General features: G+C 40.1%; 1 protein-coding gene across 1 annotated transcript; it reads left to right on the top strand.

Moving 5' to 3' along the window:
• Positions 1 to 1,336: 1,336 nt before the first annotated feature.
• On the top strand, positions 1,337 to 20,846 carry zmp:0000000991 (mucin-12). Its single transcript, XM_044104225.1, has 4 exons — positions 1,337 to 1,574; positions 9,703 to 9,876; positions 10,892 to 10,937; positions 12,726 to 20,846. Exons 1-4 carry the CDS (start codon positions 1,465 to 1,467, stop codon positions 17,694 to 17,696), a joined length of 5,301 nt encoding a protein of 1,766 aa, XP_043960160.1. The 5' UTR covers positions 1,337 to 1,464; the 3' UTR covers positions 17,697 to 20,846.
• The last annotated feature ends 242 nt before the right edge of the window (positions 20,847 to 21,088 follow it).

Raw genomic sequence — 21,088 nt, 5'->3', positions numbered from 1 at the left:
AAGTGATGATTTTTTTCAGTCCACCATTTCACATTCTTTTCTATTATTTATGCAGAATTGTGAAATTCTGCTTCAAAAAAGGGCGTTGGAAAGTGTCATGCTGCTTACCAAAAATATTCAAAAGTTTTCTTTTCTTTTGTCTTTCCCATTTTGAAGAGTGGCTATAGGAGATAATGGCCTCTGTATCAACAATAAGTCATAGATTACAAACTTAAAGTTCTTTAAAACCCAGGTGAAGCTGAAATTAGGAAATGCTTCAGTAATATGTTACTCAGTTTATTATGAAATCATGGTAATCTGAACAGCTCTACAGCATTTTTGTTTTTCTACCAGATTTGCCAATCGTTGTAGTCAAGGGGACTTAAATCATCACCGGTCCCCGTCCGGTCATTATATTTTCCGGGTTGTTCTTCCTAAATTGGGCCGGGGATTCATTTGACTTTCTCCCCAGCAATCGTTTCCTGAATTCCAGTGGAAAAGAACAGTATGTCAGAACAGGAAGAGGGTGCTGTTTTTCCCAGCAAAGCTCAGCCCAGAGCTGTCAAGCCTTTGAGCAGGTGGTGATGGAGGGTGTGGAAGCTACACACAAAAACAGACCAAAACAGAAAAGGGCTGCGTAAAAGAATAAGTGAGGTATATTTCCATTTATGACAGAACGTGTTATACTTCAGATTTATGAGAAAAGCAGATTTACCTGCTGGTAAAGCAACCATGACGACACTGGCCTCTTGTTTATGTTGTCGAAAACATGCTCTTTTTTGTTGTCGTTGACATTTTTGCATTCTGCATTTAACATAAGAGGATGAGCAGTGGAAAAATTATAATATTAAATGTAATATGTCAGAATGTATGTTGCTAGACAAGCACAGTTATTTTAGCTTATTTTTTAAATAACTATAATTTTTATCATTTAATTTTTTTCAATGGGCTCATTAGCATTTCTAACAAGTTCATGAAATAGCACAAGGTGAAAATGTTTAAAGAAGATATTCACTGTTCTCCCTTTAAAAAGAAAAAAAATCTAGTAAATGATAAATTCAGGGGTGAGGCTTAGAGTTTTATAGTTTTAATAAAAAGTTTCCAAAAGAAAAAGCTCAAATAGGGATCAGTAATATCAAGCAGGGATCTTCAGCCAAAACATTACAAATATCTGCTTCATTATCTGCAATGTTGCCCTTATTATTGCAAAGTGATTAGATGTAGTGGTAAGAAGGAATAAGACTGAGACACGAAGGTTGGGGAAGGAAACGACCAAGGAAGCAACCTGCAGTAACGGGACGGGGCCATCTGCGTCTCCGCTTTGGTCACCTGTCAGTCACCGGAGGTGTTGCACTTTAACCTGAGGTTATGTCTTCGTGGCACCTGTGTTCGCTGTAAGTTCCCAGCGATTTCCTCTGTGCATTTTTAAGATGCTGTGCACTACCATCCTGAATGCCAACGTCCTACTGAACCGGTTAAAATAGGATGTCAACAAGTGACGCAGCAGAGCTGGAGCTCAGAGTTGCAGGAGTAGGAGGAGGAGAGACAACGACGCCTCAGTGCGCCACAGCTAGGACATGGACTCCAACTGCAAGGTAGCTGAAAATCACTTTAAAACTCACTTTTACCAGACTCTTTGTGATGACTGTGTAATGGTTTCGCGTCTCATGATGTTATTACACGATTCTGCGCGCTTGTTAAGCTTCTGCGTGGCTTTTTCGCAGCGATTCGAAACGGGTTATTATGAAGGGAGACGAACGCGCGCCAAACTTCGCTTAAAAAACCAGCGGTTTTAGAAATGTAAGGATTATCTGGAAGAAATCTGAGTCGTGTCGTACAAATTAAAGCTGTGATTGATTCAGGACTTCATTTAGGTGAATTCGGCTATGGAATAATCCTGTCATTTAACATTTCATAAGTTGTATAATATATAGATTTTTATAACGCCGTGCTATGGAAACATTCCTTTAAAACTACGTGTGTGTTTAACTGTCACAAAGCTATTTTCCTAATTTATTTTGGTCGGTTTATAGGTTATCTAATACAATATGACCCATTTAAGTTTCTAGCCTATTTTACTTGACAGCTGGCATCCATAAAAATAAATTACCTTCCCTTTTTGGCTCTGTGTGATATCTAAGGAATTCCCAAAGTGCCCAAAAGTGTAATAATAATTTGTAGTTACTCGTATCATTCTTAAAATTAAACCTGAAAAATATCAGATTTGTCCATGAATATATAAAATATTTGTCTAAAGCGTCAATGTTTAGTTATTTTAAATTTAGAAAAGTCAATAATAAAACAAGTCAAAAATCAGTATGCCGATTTTTGTTAAAATCATGCAACTATTTCAGCATTTATTCAAATATTTGATTAGCTCATGCTTTCTGTATTTCTTTGCACGGGGAAATTATTGAAGTTGTTGCTTTTTTTCACCAGATACATTCCCACATCTGATTTTTTTTTTTTTTTCCAAACCTTCAAAATTTGTTAATATTAAAAAACATTGATTAGAGTAGTGACTTTTATGGGAAAGACTGACCTATTACATAAATGTATAATGTCCCTCACCAAGCATCATTAAATAATTAAATAAATAGTAAAATAATTATGTGCTGGAAAATCTAGACCTTTTTCTCCCCATCATGTTTATGTAACTACATATGTAATGAATTATTGTGTGCGCATTTATTTTCATCTTTAATCAAATATAGATACATTTAAGTAATAATTTATGCATTTGTCCTTTTATTGATTTTTGGCAATTTCAGACATCCATACTGCATGTGCAGCTGCATGCTTCTGTGCAGGTATTTTATTGCACGTACAAAGCACCAGCATCAGGTTGTGCTACTTCAGGGCACAGTTGTTAGCGTTTTAACTGACGAGCTGGTACTTGCTCACCAATCTCTGCAGTTCGGCCATATATAGATATACACACACACAATTACTGTCTGTGCATGTTGGAGATCGAGCTTCCCTTGTCCTCCTGCTAATTCCTCCTGAACCAGCCCAAGGTGTACCAGCATATACAGACTGCAAAGCAAACAGTATTTCTTTAAATTTAACATGCGATGAAGGTGTGGCAGCATTGGGACAAGTCTCACTTTGTCCTGGCCAGAGTTCTGTTGACACTCGTGCAGATGCATCACAAACCCATTAGGTGGGAGCTCATTAACTAAACTAAAAGACTAAGCCGGGATTTTAAGGAGTAAATCATTTGCAGGAGTTGATCCGTTGCATATGCTCGTCAGAGCTGAGCGCACACACCCACACTTTTTGAGTCCTTCCAGTTATGTAAGTGCTAACTGGCAGCTTGTGCACACACCCACAGCGAAGCTGACCTCATGTGGGAAAAAAAAAGGGAAAACAGCAACATCTATTAGGCACATAATGCTGCATCCAAAATAAGCCTCTCGGTTACTCATCGGCTTACAGAGCATCAAAACAAAGAGAGATCAAGATTCTAGTCATGATAGCTGTAATTTTTACATATCAGCTGTCAAATAAAGGCTGAAGTTTTTTTTATTGTGTTGATGTTCTGCTGTCTTCAGCAGGTTAAATGTGACTGATACCTGTAAGTTTTTCTCTACTCTAAAGCTAGGAACATCTGCAGTTATAGTTGATACCTAAACAATTAATAGTCAAAATTAAGGAAGTGCTGAATTATTTTTCCTTTTTTCCTATAAGTTATTTGGTAAAAAGGCCACATGTTGCAAAAGGTATTCTTAAGAATAATAATAAAAAAAAGACATTGTCAATGTTAATTTAAAATAACAGAATTAAACAATATTCAAAATTATGCAAAACCAATGAAAGCCATTTTATCAGTGTCCGCATTGTAAAATATAGAAATATATGATATAAAGTATGTGGTTTGTAAGCAGTCTTGAGAATTTGGGAATTTATTTTTGCCTGTGTCCTGTTATGAATAAGTCGGAAAGAATGGAAAAATATTTTAAAAAATCATATTTACATACTCTGCTCCAGACTTATTTTCATCATATCTTCACTGCAGTTTTCCAGTATTTAGATGACATATTTCCAGGATTTTAAAATCCTGATATAATCCTGAGATTATATCAGGATTATGTAAAATCCTGATATAATCACATTACATCACGATTTTAAAACTTTCTGATTTAGAATCCTGGGTCTGATCTGACTTGTGCTTGTGACGCTAAATAGAAGTTATTTTTTTATTTCACAATTAGAAAAAAGGGTTTATTGGCTGCAATCTGTACTCTGTATGAATCCGTGTTTAGATCAACATCCTTTTTTTCACACCGCTGAATTACAATCATGTGTTTTATTATTTGGAGACGTTTAAATCAAACTTGAGCACAACTTTTTTTTCAATTATTTTCTTACAGAAAATGCCTAAATTGTTTGGAATGAGTATGGAATAGTCTGGAATTTTTAATGCTGGAACCTTGAGAAGCTTTTTAGAAAAACGCTGATATGTCGCAGGAGTTCAATAACACATTGTTTCAATGTTTCCATTATAACATTAGTTAAAATGAAAACATTATTATTGTTGTAGATATTTTCTGGTTTTCTTCCAACCAACCATGCAGCACAATATCTGCATTTAAACTGAGCAGCCATATTTTGGTCCATCAAAGGTAGCTAGAAACTTAAATCATGACCAACTAACTGACTTCTAAAGAACATGTTGCCTCCATTATTCAGTTCTGCTTCTTCTAATTGTTTAAACATTAGAAAAACCAACCCAACACACTACCCAGCTCCTGGTGCTAAGGTCAGTGGTAATTTCCTGCCTTGACTACTGCAATGTTTTGCTAATTTGTCTCCCAGCTTTTGCTGTGAAACCTCTTCAAATGCTCTGCATGTAGCTGGTCTTCAGTTAGCCTAAAAGACACACGTCACATTTTTCAGAAAAAAGCATCTTTCTAATGCATAAACATAAACATAACTAAGGATGTCTAGGTTACATTTAATTACATTTTAATTGCTTCCTGTTCCTTTAGGCCATCAGTATGGCTTGACACCTAGGCCCATTTGTCTCTTCAGATTTGAAAGTTAGAGAACACGACTTTCAGGTTGGAAAGAAAGCTGGGTACAGCAAAGAAAAGGTTTCTCTTCTAAAATTGCCAAAACGTGATTCTGACGACGATCAAAGAGGAACAAACCTATAATTGCCTCTCTTCCCACAAACCACATCAGCTTTATTAGCTGGTAAAACAGCACACACATCACTATACAGCCTCTGTTTCAGCTAATTATTCCGGCCCAACCTTGACAACTCTCCACTGTTGGGACTTGAATCCCTCTCGGCCCGTTAGTCTCCACAGCTGTAGGAAAAGGTCAGAAAGATGGCATAATCACAATGAATGACTGATGAGCATTGGGGCCCCTTGATCTCATCATCATTTCAGTGGGGAGCCTCTGAACCTCCTGTTACCTTTAATACTTTGAAGTCAGATGCACATTTTCAGAAGGAAGAAGCTAATGATGAGCAGTTGTTGCACTGAGTTGTCTTAAGTGCTGCGATGAAGGAGCACTAATTGGAAAGACAAAGCAATTAAGTCCACATACCTGAAAAAGTTAACACACCCCACGCTGTGCTCTTATGTAGTTCCAACATCGAGGGACCAATTAGTAGGGAAGGGCGCATTGCTTGAGGCGGCTACAGTACCAGGAATGAGCTAATAATTGACTGCCCTGCCCTTCATTTTCTGTGGAGGACCGACAAGCAAACTTGGCAACCTTTAGTGACCTCTAAACTAAGGATGCCTGAGTCACACTCTTACTTACGAAGGAGAGCTAATTAGTTTGCGTGAACGTCGATCTGATCCACAGTGGCAGATGAGGCCTTTTCCTCTTCAAAGGATTTAAAAGCATTAGTACCTCTGCCATGCGAGAACACCTCTTCAGACGCCTTAAGGAAAATGAGGCGTAAGACGCTAAAGGTGTGTTATCCGTGGAACATTCTGAAAACATGAGGCTGTCTTTCCCCTGCTCCTTCTTCCTCACCTTTCTCTCTGTCTCTCTCATGTCTTGTTCCAGCAGGCTTTAATGCATAATATTCTCGGGTGATGCCAGTAAATCACCCCTGAGGGCAAGGTGGGATTGAGCTCTGTATACGCTTTAGGAAAAATGAAAAAAGGTTACAGTAGTGTTAGGCTGTTGCTGAAAGCATATGATATTCATATCAGTTGATATTGATAATTATTGATTAGGGTTTTTTTTTTTTTGTTTGTTTTAACTATCCAAAACGCTGCCAACCTGACCTTTTCTCTTTTATCCACAATTTCCTCTTGAGCTGTTGTACTCATTTTCTCCACCCCAATCTTCTTTTCTTTTCTTTTTTTTTTTTAAGCCGTTACGAAGCAGGGTGGCTAAATCTGAAACTGCTCCCATATACTCAGGCATACTGTGTATTCTGTGAACGTCGCAGTATTACCTGATGGTTGAGAAGCACACTAGTGGGCCTTCATTTCTTGTGACAAGTTCCTTCATTTCCCACAATTTGAATGGACCCTATAGCAAGTTTGATAAGCTAGTTGGGCGCCTATCCCCATTTTGTTTCCACTAAGGCAGCCACCGCACAACTGTCAGTGCTGCTTGCAGTAGCCATCTTTGCCACAGCTTGCATTGATTCCCAACATTATCAACTTGGTGTTGTATACTAAGCAGTTCGATGTGAATACTTTTTCCCTTCTGAGCAGTTTCCTGTGCGAGTTGGTGTGTCACTTAAAAAATACATTTTAAGACAGCGTCTCCTGTCTTAAAAATGTATGTTTGACCTCCTCAAGTGAAGACTTTTTAGGACTGATGTACAGCCGAGTATGTTGGGGGCAACATGAAACTGCTGCTGCTCATGTTACTCATCAGGTTGTTGCTAGGTAACCAAAGAGTGAGTGAATTAGTTGACGCCAACAACCTTTCTTAGCTGAGAGGTTGAGTGGCTAAAGTCTTTCTTCTGCCTACATCCCCCAGAATGCTGTGCGGTTCTGGATCAATAAAATTATCAAAATTCCATTGGACAAATTTTCTGCTGTTCTGGGTCGTGTGTCAGTGGAGATCGTTATTGTTTTATCACGTAGCCCTACGTCACATGTATGAAAAATATTCAGCATCTTAACCCTACATTTTAATAACAAGTGGAAGTGAATGCCCTTTTAGAGACAATTCCTGACATTACATTTGCTGTGTTCACTCAAGAGTTGATCTTTGCTGCATTGGTTTGACACACCAGCAGTGGGTTGCAGCAGCGGAATGCACATATGCAAGTTTTAGTGACTCCGCGAGTGGGCGTCTTCACCCGGTTCGCTGGCAGGAGGAGAAAGTGTTGACTTGTTACATAAACCCAGCAAATTGGACTTGCGCTTTCAAAGCGATAAAGGCAAGAGGTGTTGTTTAACTCTCCTTTGGCCTCAGACCGGTTCCATCCTGCTGTAATTATATCACTGCAGAAACACACAGAGGGTCAATGATCCACTAGTGAGTCAGGATTAATTTTTTATAATTGGTAAATTATTGATTTTTTTCCCCCCCTGTTTTAAGATACTTCTTAAACTTTTTAACATTTACAGGGTCCAGTCATAAACTAACAGGAAAAAACTCCTATTACATCCTTTCAGCTCCCATACAGTGAAAAGGGTCTTTTTAAAATGCCTCAGATAAATACTAGAAATACAATTAAGCGGTAGAACCATCAACGGGGAAAACGTAGCAGCAAAAATTGTGCTGTATCACAAAGTTTGTGACGTCTTTTTCTTCTGAAGTTTTATGTTTATCTTATGAAACTCTCCGTTGCCACAAGAAAACAAGTTGCTATGGGGTTTTTTTTGTGTTGCTATATTATCAAAGTGGAAAAAATGAACCCATCATTCCAGGATAACCTTTGTGTTTTCTCAACATTTCCCCAGACACTATCCAGCCCATGACTGTTGGTTACTCAGGCCGGGTTTTTTGTACCAGCGACGTTCCAGCTGGAATTTGTAGTAATAATTGATGAGGACTGCAGGGGAAAACACCGCAGCAATATTGTTTGCTATTTCCTAGAGGTGCAGCTGTCCACCTTTCTGCCTCCGTCATTGTGGCTGACTGTGAAGCCACAACTCACAAATTGTACTCTTTAGCTGTAGTGAGGGATCTGCTCAAGCTCTGGTTTGTTCCCTTCTAGGGTTGCCATTTAATAGCCGTGCGGTTTAGTTCAGCTCGTAAATAAACTCGTCATACTCTCTGAATGTACACGTTTAAAAATATTGAACTATTTCATGCTTAATATTTTCTGATATGATCTGGGGTAAATATACAGAAGGGTCTTGCAGAGGAATCCGTGTTTAACGAGGGATGTCCTGAATAAATATTTGAGGAATTTCTTGAACCATTGATTCTTTTTGAAGTGACCTCGAGTTTCCTTTGAGTGAAACAAAGGGTCCCTTTAGGGAAAATTTAAGCCCATTCGTTGGCTCTGCAGATAACATTTAATTTATAAGTAAGATGTTAGAAGCATAACTGCACAGTATATCACACACAAAGTGTTATCACAGTATTGTGACAGTTGATATTGCATAGAATGACATGGGCTACAATAAATTATTGTGAATTATTTATTAACTCTATGTACCAATATACTACTATACCAGTTGTAATTTGTTCAATAAAACAACAATAAGAGAAGATCTGGTGACATTTCATTCATGTAGATTAGTAACTTTTCTTCATTTTTTTGTGTTTTGCAACCAGTGATGCCCATTAATAATTCCCTGTATGTTTGGTTCTTTTTGTGGCCACAGAAGTGTCTTGAATTTGAGCCTGTGAATTTCATTCTAACATATTTTATTACTTCAAATACTTACTCAAAGATCTGGACCATTAAATTGTCAGTTTTGAACCAAGCCATTTCCCGTTTCAGCTGCTTTCATCTCGTCCTTTCTTTTAATTCGGATTTCTTTAGCATGAAAAACGGTCTCATTATTTTGTTTCTCGCGCCTAATGGGAAAATGTTCATATCATGCAAGATCAATGAAGAGATGGAATGTGACCTTTGTAGTCCAATGAAGAAATGAAACAGTTTGTGTGAAAGTCTCCCTACTTTCTTATTGGACTTCCCCCCTCAATCATAGGAAGGTTGAGCTTATCTCTGCATGTGTGTCTTCTTCTATCACATTTTTTCCTCCCTATCAACATTCCTCTGTTGTGCTTGGATACAGCTCTCTGTGAGCAGTCACTATCTTTGTGTCTTAGTATGAAATCTTGTCTTCCCAATCATTGTATAGACCTGTTCTAGTCTCACGTCATATTGTCATTTTTAATAAGCTTTACGTGATAATCATTCAAATGAATAGAAATAAACCATTCTTTGTGAAATGTATGCATAAAAACATGTTGATCATTTGGTGATTTTGTTTAGATGCACCTTTCGGATAGGTACATTCTTCAGACAAAACTATTACTTTCTGGGAAAGTAACAGAAAATACACTATGCTAATATACCATATTTTACAAAAATGCCACATTTTACACAATATCTCCCAAATTCTGCATATCGGCTACCATATAGCTCAATTTCACTCACCAAAGTGTGATTAACTTTCTAGTGAAGTAATCAGCAGTTCGATCAGGTAAATCTGATAACGATGTGAACAATGTTAATATTTGCATCAAAAATACTCTGAAGTAAGGGATCAGTCTGATTTCAAGCGTTTTTTTTTTTTTTTTGTTGTTTTGTTTTTTCTCATTTCTTATTAGTGAACACCAGGACAATACATCAGCAGGCAGTTTAGGAAAGGACAAGGATTATCATTGGGGTCATTCAGAGGTCAAGATCCAGAACGCTGCTGGTTCCATCCTCGTCACCAGCCTCATACTCAGACTCTCCAATCCAAACCTGGGACTAGAGAAGACTCTCGAGGCATGGTCCAGGTATGAAATGTTTTGTTTTACAATATTTGCCAATAAAGGTTCATTCCGCCAATTTAAAGCACATGTTTTTCTAACGTTTCGTCAAACAGTAATTGAATCTTTGGACCTTGTTTGCTCCCCTCCATTTGTGATACACTGGTGGTGTGCACAAAGAAGTGGCATATTTTTTTTTTTTGGGGGGGGGGGGGGGGGGATTTTCACAAAGGCTGTACTGAAACTCCTAAGTAAAGTGTGGGAAGTCTTTCAGGAAGTATAACATAACATTGGTACAGTTAATGCGTCACATAGTTTCTCAAATCATCCTCCAGTTGGCTAATTATTTTCCTTGTGTTTCCTTCTTGAGTCAATATTGCATGAACTCTACCAGATATTTCCTGTTGATGTCTAGCAAAAAATAAATAAAAAATCACTTTATATTTTAGAAGTATGAATATGAATCACATTGTAAAAAGAATGACGCTACATTATTTATTTTCTGTATGTTTGCACGCTGCCGTGCGGCTACAATAAGCTTGTCAACGGAGATCAGACTTTCCTCGCTTCAACCACCTCTCTCATCTGCCCGCAGTCATATTAGACTGTTGTTCCCTTATATAGACATCTTGAATATAGGGTGTGTGTTATTGTTGTCTTTCCTTTGCTCCTCCTTATATTCAAATCTTGAAGAGTGCTTGCCTGAGAGTACATGCGGTGCAAAGTCGGAGGACATCTGACTCTGGGAAAGCTGTTTAGAGAAGAACAAGGAAGCGAGGAATGCCGTCAATCTGGTTGCTCAGCATTCCCGTGGAAATTGTTGGACATGTAATCCCTCTAATGTTTGCACTTAAATACATTACAGTAGAGCAGAGGAACGACGGTCCAAGAGGACTGGAGAATGCAGAAATTATTGTTAACATCGTTGTGTAGATTTGACTTACTCTTGCTTTATCCTACTACTAAAATGTATTTTTTTCATGTTTTTAAAATATCAGACTGATTTCACATTTAAATCTCTCTCTCTTTCCCTTGTTTCCAGTTTGGTTGACCCAGAGTTAGCTGAGACCAAGAACAGCACCTTGCAGGTAAAGATAATTTCTCATGAAAGCGATACGACAAATTACAGTCTTTGAGCCGACATCATTCAAAGAGTTCCCGCTCTAATCGAGAGGAGAGTTCAAAGCTTTCGGTTCTCTAGAGCCAGGTGACGGTTTTCTGTGATCGGATCTTTGAGTGACACTTTAAAACATCTGAGATTGATGGTTATTTTAACAGTTGGAAGAGATAGGGTGTGTGTGTGTGTGTGTGTATGCGCCTTTGTGTCCCTGAAACTCTCTCATGCCTTTCAAAATAACCTGTTTGACAAGGCTTCAATCTCTAAAATAGCTATTGCATGGGAACATACGCTTTTAGAAAGCTCCGTCTGAAGTCAGCATGTACTTAGAAATTCTGATAGCACATGAGAGGAAAAAAAGGAATTATGATGGCAGCCTTCCTGCTGTAAAAGTCAGGAAGCTTTTTATTATGGCTGCTTAGGAATTTGCATTGGTGAGATAAGGACGATAAGAGCAAGTTGACTTATGAAAACCACTACTGAAACACACAGTTATGTAATGGCTGTACTTGAAATACTCAGCAAAAGCATCCCTATCCGTTCAATATTTTGACATGTTACAATGACACCATGATGCTTTTTTTTTAGGACTTTACTCAGCAGACTAATGCATAGTATTGTGTAATTTAGAAGGGAACGAAAAATTATACATGTCTTAACAGATTTTCACCAGCAGAAAGCATAAAAGCAATTGTGTGATGATTAGCACCTTTTATTTTGATATCCGTAATTAATATCCAGTGAAATCAAGTTTCTTCAGAAGTGACAGATTGTTCTTAGGAAAACATCAGTCAACAAAAACCAGAGGCAGGACAAAGGAGCACTCTTGTCCATTTTCTTAGTGAAAAGCTACGTTCTAATATGAATTGTTGTTATGCCTAGTTCACACAACGAAATTTCAAAATCATCACCCAATTTTCAAAACCTGAGGCCAACACAGGATGATAACAAATCTTAGCAGGTGTGGGGTCGTACAGAGGGTGGTGTCCAGCTATGCGACCAAAACAACTCAAACCAATTTTCTCTTGCCGACATTGAGATCTCAGACGGATATCCTCTCACATAACGTCTTCCATAACTTCTCGAGACCAAATGTGAGTTCAGAGTAAACAAACATGGCTAACCGGGATAGCTTCTGCACTATATTCAACAGAAAAAAAAAACAATGTCCACCAGATTTTCTGGTCTGCCATGACAGCTTTGACTTCTGTGTATTTTGGATTTCACTCCCTGTTTCCGTTACATCCCTTTCTAAGTAGCTAAGCGACACATTCAATAGACTCTGCTGTGTTTTTCTTCAGGGAACACCACACATACTGCAGGACAATCCAACATGTCGAATGCCCCAGATTTTACATCAGAGTGGTCCCAATGTCTTGCCGAGCTATTCTTAACACCACACACAACAGCAATAATCCTTGAGAGGCAACCCGATAATTGGGGCCTCCTTAAGGTTGTTGGAAGGAGAAAACCATGACAAGAACCTGCATCAAAATCTTGCGGTGTGAACTAGACAGGCAACTCTGGAAGGGCTGCAGAGATCCACATTGTTTATTATCTAAAATCCCAATAAAATACGTTGAGGTTTGTGGTGGTTATGTGGCTAAATATCAAAGCTTAAAGAGCAGTTGTGCTTATTCATGGTACTGTGTCTAGGGAGCAATATTTAGTGGTGAGAAAACCTGTTTAGAAAAATAACTTGTTTAGAGGCAGATACAGAGCATTCAGTCAGTAACAGTAATGTTGTGTTTCTCAACAGGTTAATGGAACTTCATCCTCCATAGAAACAACCAGCGTTTGTCCATCGTCGGAGACAATCCTGTTTTCAACCAAGAAGAAAGAAAAACTCCTCAATGTTGTTAACCATGATCTGGGAATAACCAGCAACCTGAACAGAACTCACATTCTTTCTAACAGTAACACCAGAGCAAATGAACATAATGACTTGTACGGACGTCCATGTGAGTCACAGTCCAGACGGTGCCCCGGATCTTTAATTAGAACTGAAAAAGACGAGAAACGACACCAAACACACCTTGAAAACCAGTCTTATTTTGGCAACCATTCGGATGAACCTGTACCCATGTTGTCTTCCACCATGGTAACAGTTCTCGCTCCTCAGTGGGGTGGTCGTATAAGACGGACCAAAAGGTTTGATGGAACTGGATATTCAGAAGCTCAGGCGGATTTGCAAGAAGCTGCAAATACGTCACCAAATCACCAACAAGGTGTAAAGAATGTGTTGATGGATGGATCGAAGATTCCAAGGAGAGTCCAGAGAACCAGAAGTAATACAGTGGGCTGGTCAAGTAAAAGTGATCCTTCAAGCTTGGATTTTAACACTAAAAAGGACATGATTTCAGCTGTTTCATTAGATTCGGGCGCTATAAGTCCTTTAGCCATTTCTCCAATGTCTTGGTCTCCCCCCTCCCCTAACCTTAATGAACAAAGGCATCCCCATTTGGACCTCCAAGGACGACAATCATCTCTTAGCTCAAATTCTTTTAGAAGAATTAAGCCTAATACCACAAACTCCAGTCAAATTTCTGTCCTCCCTGAGGGGAAGTCCTCATCTCGGAACTGTTCTCTCAATAATAATGAACAAGAGAGACCAAAGTCTGTTCTCTCTCCTTCACCAGTTTCTTACAGGACAACTGAAACCGGACTGGCACGCTCTCCTGTTGGCTCCGATCACAGAGAGAGAAACATATCTGAGAAGTTTTCATTTCTAACTTCACCAACAAGCAGGACTACAAAAGACAATTCTTATACCCAACAGTCTCAAATGACCCAAACTAGTTTTACATCTTCCAAACCTACATTTCAGAGGCAGCAAAATTGTGAGAATGTGGACAACACGATCCCATTCTCAGAGAGCTCAATTTCTCCCACTAGATATTTTCCGCTTGATCACTCTACTCCTTTAAAAACTCACAGTCTTCCAAGGCGAACAAACCTGAAATCCACTTCCTGGTGGAAACAAGTTTCTCAGGAAAGCAGTTCTCCTCTCAGTGTGAAAAACACAAACAAGAAAGACTATGAGAAAACGGACTCTCTGCGTCTGACAGACAACAAAAGACTGGGTCGTTATATGCTTAACAGTGATAACAACAACACAGTAGAGTTAGCTCGCAAAAGTAACCTGAACCGCTCTTTAAAGATGCGGTCACCTGAATCAGAAAGAACTGCCATCCAGCAGCATGGCTTAAATGTAGACAATAGACAACCACAAAAACCTCACAGTATGCCTGATTGTCGGCCTGCTTCTAAAGTTAGCACAGTTTTAGCACAAACAACACTAAAGCAAACCAAGGTTCCAGACAAGAATGATGAAAGAAAGACTTTGCTCTCAGCACATGTACCTTCATCTACTTCATTTACTCCCATGACCTCCAATCTGCCCGCAGATAACTTTGGTAAATACAGTGGTTCTCCACTGAAATCCACCAGTGCACCTACATCTCAAAACAAAATGGACACACAAAAGTTGAGCAAACCCCCTCTTTTCCATAATTATTCCTCCACTCCGAGCGATCAACCTTATCCTTCTCAAACTACCTACATCAACTCCTCAGATTCAAACACAAAAAATACACTCTCTTTCCAGTCTCAACAAGATTCTTCTAGCAACAAGGTTCACTCTTCTTCAGCTCAAACATCAACGTTTACCAGTAAATCCAACGTCTCACCTCTTGGTTTTAAAAGAAGCTATGTCTGCCTTCCTAAACCTTACAACTCGAAACCTGTGACCAGCCTTATTCCCTCGGTAAACACTCTCAATAAAACAAGAGGCAGCTACACATCAGCCACTCCAACCACATCCTCTGCTCCCACTCCTCGTAGCCCATCCACCCTAAGCCCTCCTGTCGCTTCCACCATGACATCACCAACTCCTGTGAGTGTCTCTTCTCTCCCAACGCCTCCTGCAACTCCTGGGATTGCTAGTCCGACCTCAGAACCGTCTCCCCCCAAGTTAAAAAGCATAGTTTATAACAGTCTAGAAAGAGAACCAAAAAAACATGGAAAGAGAGAGAGGCGAGTAACATGGCAGGACTCGGTGGATGGACAGTGTTCAGAGTCAGTCAGTGTGGAGAAGCCAGATTTTCCCCAAGTCCGGCCAAACTCTTCAGCTCCCACAAATCTCACCCAAAGTCCCCCCTCTGTCTTCTCGTATCCACAGTCAGGTAGCCCAGAAGGGGGTGACCACAAGACTTTTAACAATACGCAGCCGGGAAAAGGAGGAAAATATCGCTCCTTATCATCCGACTGTGCTCAGGTAGTGACCAGGGAGCGTGGCATAAACAAGCACACAGTTGGTGATACTATGAGCTCCGACCAGGGAGTACAGGGCCCATTTACAACCAGGCAAGAACGTACGCAGTCAGTGGAGTCTGGGACAGTTCAGTGTCGTTACTCTGCTCCCCTTTCCCTCCCTCCTGATTTCCCCAGTGGTTATAAACATCGCTATAGCATCCCACCTTACTCTACACTAATGTCTACCAGGCAGACAAAAGGAGAGCTGAAGACCTCGCCACAGACATTTCTGATTCCCCAACCTTCTCATTTAAATCCCACTCCACAGACGTCATCAGATGCTAACCTATTTGTGTCCACTTTCAAACCCCCTTTGTCTCCTGTCAGACCATCCCAGACTTGTTTAACGCCTTTCCAAAGTGGAACTGCAAAACAAGAAAGCTCGGTATGCAGTCTTTCAGACACTGACCGGGTCAACAATAATAACCTTCAAGGCCACATCCAATATCAGCCAAATAGTCAGATACAGCTTTTTGACAACAGGGTTCATATCACCTCACAGTCTCTTTTAGGTGATGAGGAACATAGCTTCTCTTCAACCTGCGTAACCGAAACACTTGTTTACAAAATTAAATCTAAATCAGATGCAGCTACAGACACCCCAAAGAACACCACGCCTACATCTTCACAACACAACACAAACACTTTGGTTTCTGTGGAGACCAAGTTTAAGCCACAGCCAGGCTCAGCACAAAGTAATGAAGCAGTTGAAAGGTCGTGCGGGCATTCTGATCAGAGCTCCAGTGATGGCAGATCAACAAAGAGTGAAAACAGTCTTGATGGAACCAGTAACGCAGGCACGAAGGAGAGTGTTCTGGGCAAAAGTAGGTTTTATTCAGTTGAGGTTAATAATGAAGAAAGTCCTAAGAAAAGCCGGTTTGGCATAAAGAGAAGCGTCAGCACACCAAGCTCTAGTTTATCTAGGTCGGAGTCGGACAGAGTCGCCAAGAGTTACAACAAAGTGGACCAGATGTTTAACAAACTGAAGCAAAAATTCAGCTCCAAGCGAACGGAGGAGGATTCGTCCTTCCCATGGAAGTGGAGGCGAACTTCCCAAACACCTTCTGTCAGTGGATCAAGTGACGTGAGCAGTGTCAGCGATGCCAGCACAGACAGTACCAAAACTCTGGAGGAACGAAGAGAGGAGAAAGAGATGATGCTGAAAAGCAAGGCAGTGAAAACAGAGGGCACAAAAAGACAAACTGACAATAGATACGCCCTTGTACCAGCACTGTCTGCTGGAGAAAGAAAGGCAGGAAATGATTTGCCCATGTGGTCAGAAAATCCCGCTCATGGTAACAAAAGAGAGGATCTGAATTCTTGTGCAGCACCTCAAAGTCAAATTCATCTGACAGTCCATGGCCCAGTTGAAAAGTTTGATATGTGTGAAAACAGTGAGAGACAGCATACAGCTACGAGCCAGTTCCTCTCCCGCTCGGATCACAGTATTGATGGAAGCCTCAGCCCTAATGCTGCTTATCCAACTCAGAGCAGGAAGTCTACACCCAGCCCCAGGAGTCCCTTCTCACCATTTTCCTCTCTTTCACCTGTCTCCCCATTTTCAACTGCGGAAGTGTTTGAGGACAATGTGTTCTTCAGCCCAAAGCTTCAGCGGCGCAGGGAATCCTCATCTCCATTTGAGCCCGTGGATGGAATCAGATTGGGAGTCTCAAGAAGGAGCCGGGCATCTACTGGTCCCCCCACTTCAAGTCCAGGAAAGGATAACGAACCCTTTACGTCATCGTATGCAGATTTAAAGTATGGCATTGAACCAGGGAGATCCTTTTCTGTAAGCTCTGTCCTCTCCAGTCGACCGGCGCGGCCTGGACGGATTTCGAATGGAACCAGGTTTATGAGCGTGGGTGATCTTTCTCACCCCGCTCTGTCTTCTGCAAGTAGTGGCAATGAGTTGCACCAGAGGTCCGTCACACCTGCTGAAATGGGTCAGTTTTATACCCAGCATGACCCTCACATGTCACGATTCCCTTGTGATGCTGAGAAGATGCGATCCAGATCCCTTCCTCGATCATTGACTCAGTGTTTGGCAAAGTGGAGCTCAGGAGTACCTCCTTCTCAGTCTAATACTAATGCCCCCTCAAACACAAGTCTTCTTCGCAGCCCCAGCAGTAACATCTGCCACTTTTCATGGGATACAGAGGGTCCCCCAACCCCTCCTCCAACACCTCCCCTCTCACCAGTAACCAGACGCATGTCCAAACCTACTAGTCTTCCTACCCCCGCCTTTCCCAGCTCACCAGAAGCAGACGGCCAGTCCTCCAGAACGCATCGCCTCTCAAGGGGCTTTGTGTCCAGTCTCAACACTTTTGACGAATCCTCAGGCAGTAACTCTGACACAACAACGGACGATGAATATTACATAGACTCAGACGATGGAGAAAAGGAGACAGAGCTGTGAAAGGAGTCTGGACAAGAACAAAAAGCAGGAAACTTTGTGGAAAGAAATCTGTTTTTTTTGTTTTGTTTTGTTTTTTTTCATGATGACTCTTTTGTGTCTCCTGTTTTGGTTTATTTTGCAACAAGAAAGGCACGAGGGTAGCTCTGACAAAGACTTGCCTTGCTTGAGCTGCTTTTTAAAATTTGTGTACCAAGTCCTGGCAGGACGTTGGGTCACTGCATGAGCAAGCCTGACACAATCAGCATTGTTTCATGTACAGTCTATTCTATTTGTATGCAGCTTCTCAGTTTATAAATACCAAATGGGGATTGATTTTAACATTTGTAGTGTTGTGGCATGGTGGGTGCGCCCAGTGCTTCTAAGTATACATGTGGTAGTTTTAAAAGAACAAAGCGCTCTGTAACATTAAGCTTTTGGCACAATCTCTGTCTTCAGCTTTGCATTTCATTCTGCCAGGTGACAATATGGACGAAGGTGCATGATAGGCTGTCCTGTGAGGTTTCATGATCTCTATTGTCTTTGACCATTGAAGGGAGTAAAAACTGTTTTCTTAAAGATTTGTAATGTCTGTAAATATGAGAAATTTACACTGGAATTGAAACTATGAATATTTTCTGTCCAACATTCTGCTCTTATTTGCACAAGGACAATTCTAAATCTTAATATATCTGTTTTATAAATAAATTTGACTTTTCTAACATAGCCTTTTGACTTTCCCTGCATCTTTTATGTCAGCGATGATTTTTAGAGGCAATAAAATTTTATTTGCATGTAAGGCAAAAGGAATAAAAGCCTGAGGCGCCATTCCTGTTTCTGGGTTACTTTCTAACCTGAGTGCCAACGACAGTCTCTGCTATAGGTGGAGCCATCCAAAGGCCTCACAGTGAACAGCTCCTCCCTGTCGCTAGTAGTTGTGGCAACCAGCGAACTGCTGTGGTGATGGTTAGATAAATCATCCTTTGACCCCAGTGGTTGATCAATACTCCGCATGTTCGCTGGAAGTGTACTTTGTGACTTTCCGAGATGCCTTGACACCAAGGCAACACATTCTGCTTCAAATTATCAAGTCCTGACATCATCTGGGAAGGGCTTTGCTGCTTCACAGCATATGTCATCCTGAATGCACTGCCTTCACATCCACTGTTCCATTTTGCAAAACATTCTTGTTTTTATATATAGCTCCCAGTTAGCCAGCTTTTCTTGACTTTTGTGCTCTTGCGAAGAATTCATAAGACTTTTCAAAGGCTGTGAAGTTTCTATCTTAAGACATTGGAAGTTTAATTAATTTAGGCTTGTCATGATCGGTCTCACAGAATTTAGTTTCTGAGTCTTTGTAATGTTTTATTTTTAAGCATCAAAGCTTAAAAAGGAATAGATCAGTGTCATGAATCTTTTGGTTCTTTGTGTTTAGGCTTTGGCAGCAAGAACAATTTCACTACTTAGAGGCCAAAAGTAGCAGATCGGCAGATCTAAAGCAGTTTTGTTTTTTTTTGGGGGGGGGGGGGGGGGGGGGTTGTACACGCATGTTGATGCTTAGGGAGGATAGATTTCTCAGGTTCTTTGCCAGATCCCTGCTGGCTTTTTTGGAATTATTATTTTTTACTGTACTTCATGTGCTGCCATTTTCTTAGTCATTATCCCTTCAGGTTATTATTACGCCGTTCTTTGTTTTTCATCTTACACCTCTTTAGGAATCATCTCGTTGATGCTAAAATAACTGCGTGTCAGACTCTGATATCGCAGGAATTCCGGTGTTAATTGTTGCTGCTAGAAACAAAGTGCTAAAAGATACAATTTTAGGAAAGGTTCTTCCTTGGCCTGCAGGAAATTGTGGTGCAACCTCTCATTCTATCGTCATGTTTTCTGCTCTCCCTGAGAATTTGAGTCTTGATCACCAGGACCTATTTTCACTGTGAGGAGGGATATACCACAAGTCCATCAAAATGGCAAAATATTTTATTACCAAGCATTGCACCTGAAATACTAAAGCCTATCAAATATTCCATCCTTGCAGCTGATTGGTAGCAAATATTCCAAAAATTCTTTTAAAAAAATTAAAAAGCCAATTACATAAAGTCTGGCTCAAATATGCGATTCTGTTATATTTATATTAAAGTGAAAAACTGGTTATGCACCAAAGCGTTTCACCCATTATTCCCATCAGAAATCTTCTTCCAGCACAATAAGTAAACTGTTTATCAATATATCAGGGTAGCTGATTAAAAAAAAAAAAGCCAAAGGGGAACCTATCTTGTATTATGCAACATGATAAAGGAGAGAGGTGTTACCGCACTGACACTGTTTATTTTATTGGGAGTGGTTCTATAGAGTTATAGACGAGAGCTTGGACTTTGAAATGTCACTGTGATTGAACCGCAACGTCACTGTTGCCACAATAAACATACACACTGGACGCGCACCATTGCTTTTTTTTTTTTACAAAAGCAAAAAAATTAATAAAAATAGATTGCCTTGTAACATAGAAACTTTAGGTAAGATTAGTGATTTCAATGAATCTACTTTTAGCATTTTATAACATGGCTGTTAGGCTGCAGAGTCTCTTATCAATTTATGAGCATGAGCAGGTGTGAGAAACTGGAAATTGGACAGTTTACCTAATAAAATGAACAAAGATATAGTTTAATCAGACTCAATATATTATCATAGCCTTGATAGATAGTTGACCCATCGGTATGGCAAAGTTTATTTACTTTAATTTCCCCAAAGGGGTTTTTCAAAAAGAGCGACTTAACAACTAGTGAAAAAAGAAAAACTTGGAAATTTTATTTCAAAAGAAAAAAAAAACGACGTATCATTGTGATGCACTCATTAAAACAAATAAGGGAAGCTGTGTGTCAGCTAAGTGTACCAATGCTGCCCTCTGGTGGACTAACGTCTTACATCGAGACGCAGTCGGTATCTGATGTCTTCTTCTCTTCTTTGCCGTTTAATCGGAACATTTTAGCAGCAACGGCATTTTCATTGTTTCACATTACTGCCTCAGTCAAAAGTTTACACAAACTCAACAGGGGTATTAATGTCATTTCATGAAAGGTTCAACACGTAGCTTTCACTTTAATTCAACCCTGGTTTAAATGGATTGGTTTCCTGGCTCCGACCGAACCAAAGCACGGCCCGAGACGATTCAGAACCCTGATTCATCTGTTCCGTCCTGCAGTTGTCCTCTTGCAGCTCATCCCCAGCTGCACACTCAGCTGCTCATGTCAGCAGCACATCAGAGCCGCATGCTGCGAGAAGCACAATTCTCAGAATCAAAGCCAGGGCTGCTTCTTTTTTTTTTTTTTTTTTTTTTTTTGGTCATCCAGAAGGAAAAAATATTCAGCAGTTTTGTACTGGTAGGAAAGACATCCTGGTTTTTGAACATTTTATTT

This window comes from Gambusia affinis, linkage group LG21 (genome assembly GCF_019740435.1).
Source record: "Gambusia affinis linkage group LG21, SWU_Gaff_1.0, whole genome shotgun sequence".
Classification (NCBI taxonomy): domain Eukaryota; kingdom Metazoa; phylum Chordata; class Actinopteri; order Cyprinodontiformes; family Poeciliidae; genus Gambusia; species Gambusia affinis.
This window is presented reverse-complemented; position numbering and strand designations above follow the sequence as displayed.

Coding starts and splice junctions, on each gene's coding strand:
- zmp:0000000991 (XM_044104225.1), top strand. CDS start 1,465: ATGTCAACAAGTGACGCAGCAGAGCTGGAGCTCAGAGTTGCAGGAGTA. Junction 9,877..10,891: donor ACTCTCGAGGCATGGTCCAG/GTATGAAATGTT, acceptor CCTTGTTTCCAG/TTTGGTTGACCCAGAGTTAG. Junction 10,938..12,725: donor CCAAGAACAGCACCTTGCAG/GTAAAGATAATT, acceptor GTTTCTCAACAG/GTTAATGGAACTTCATCCTC.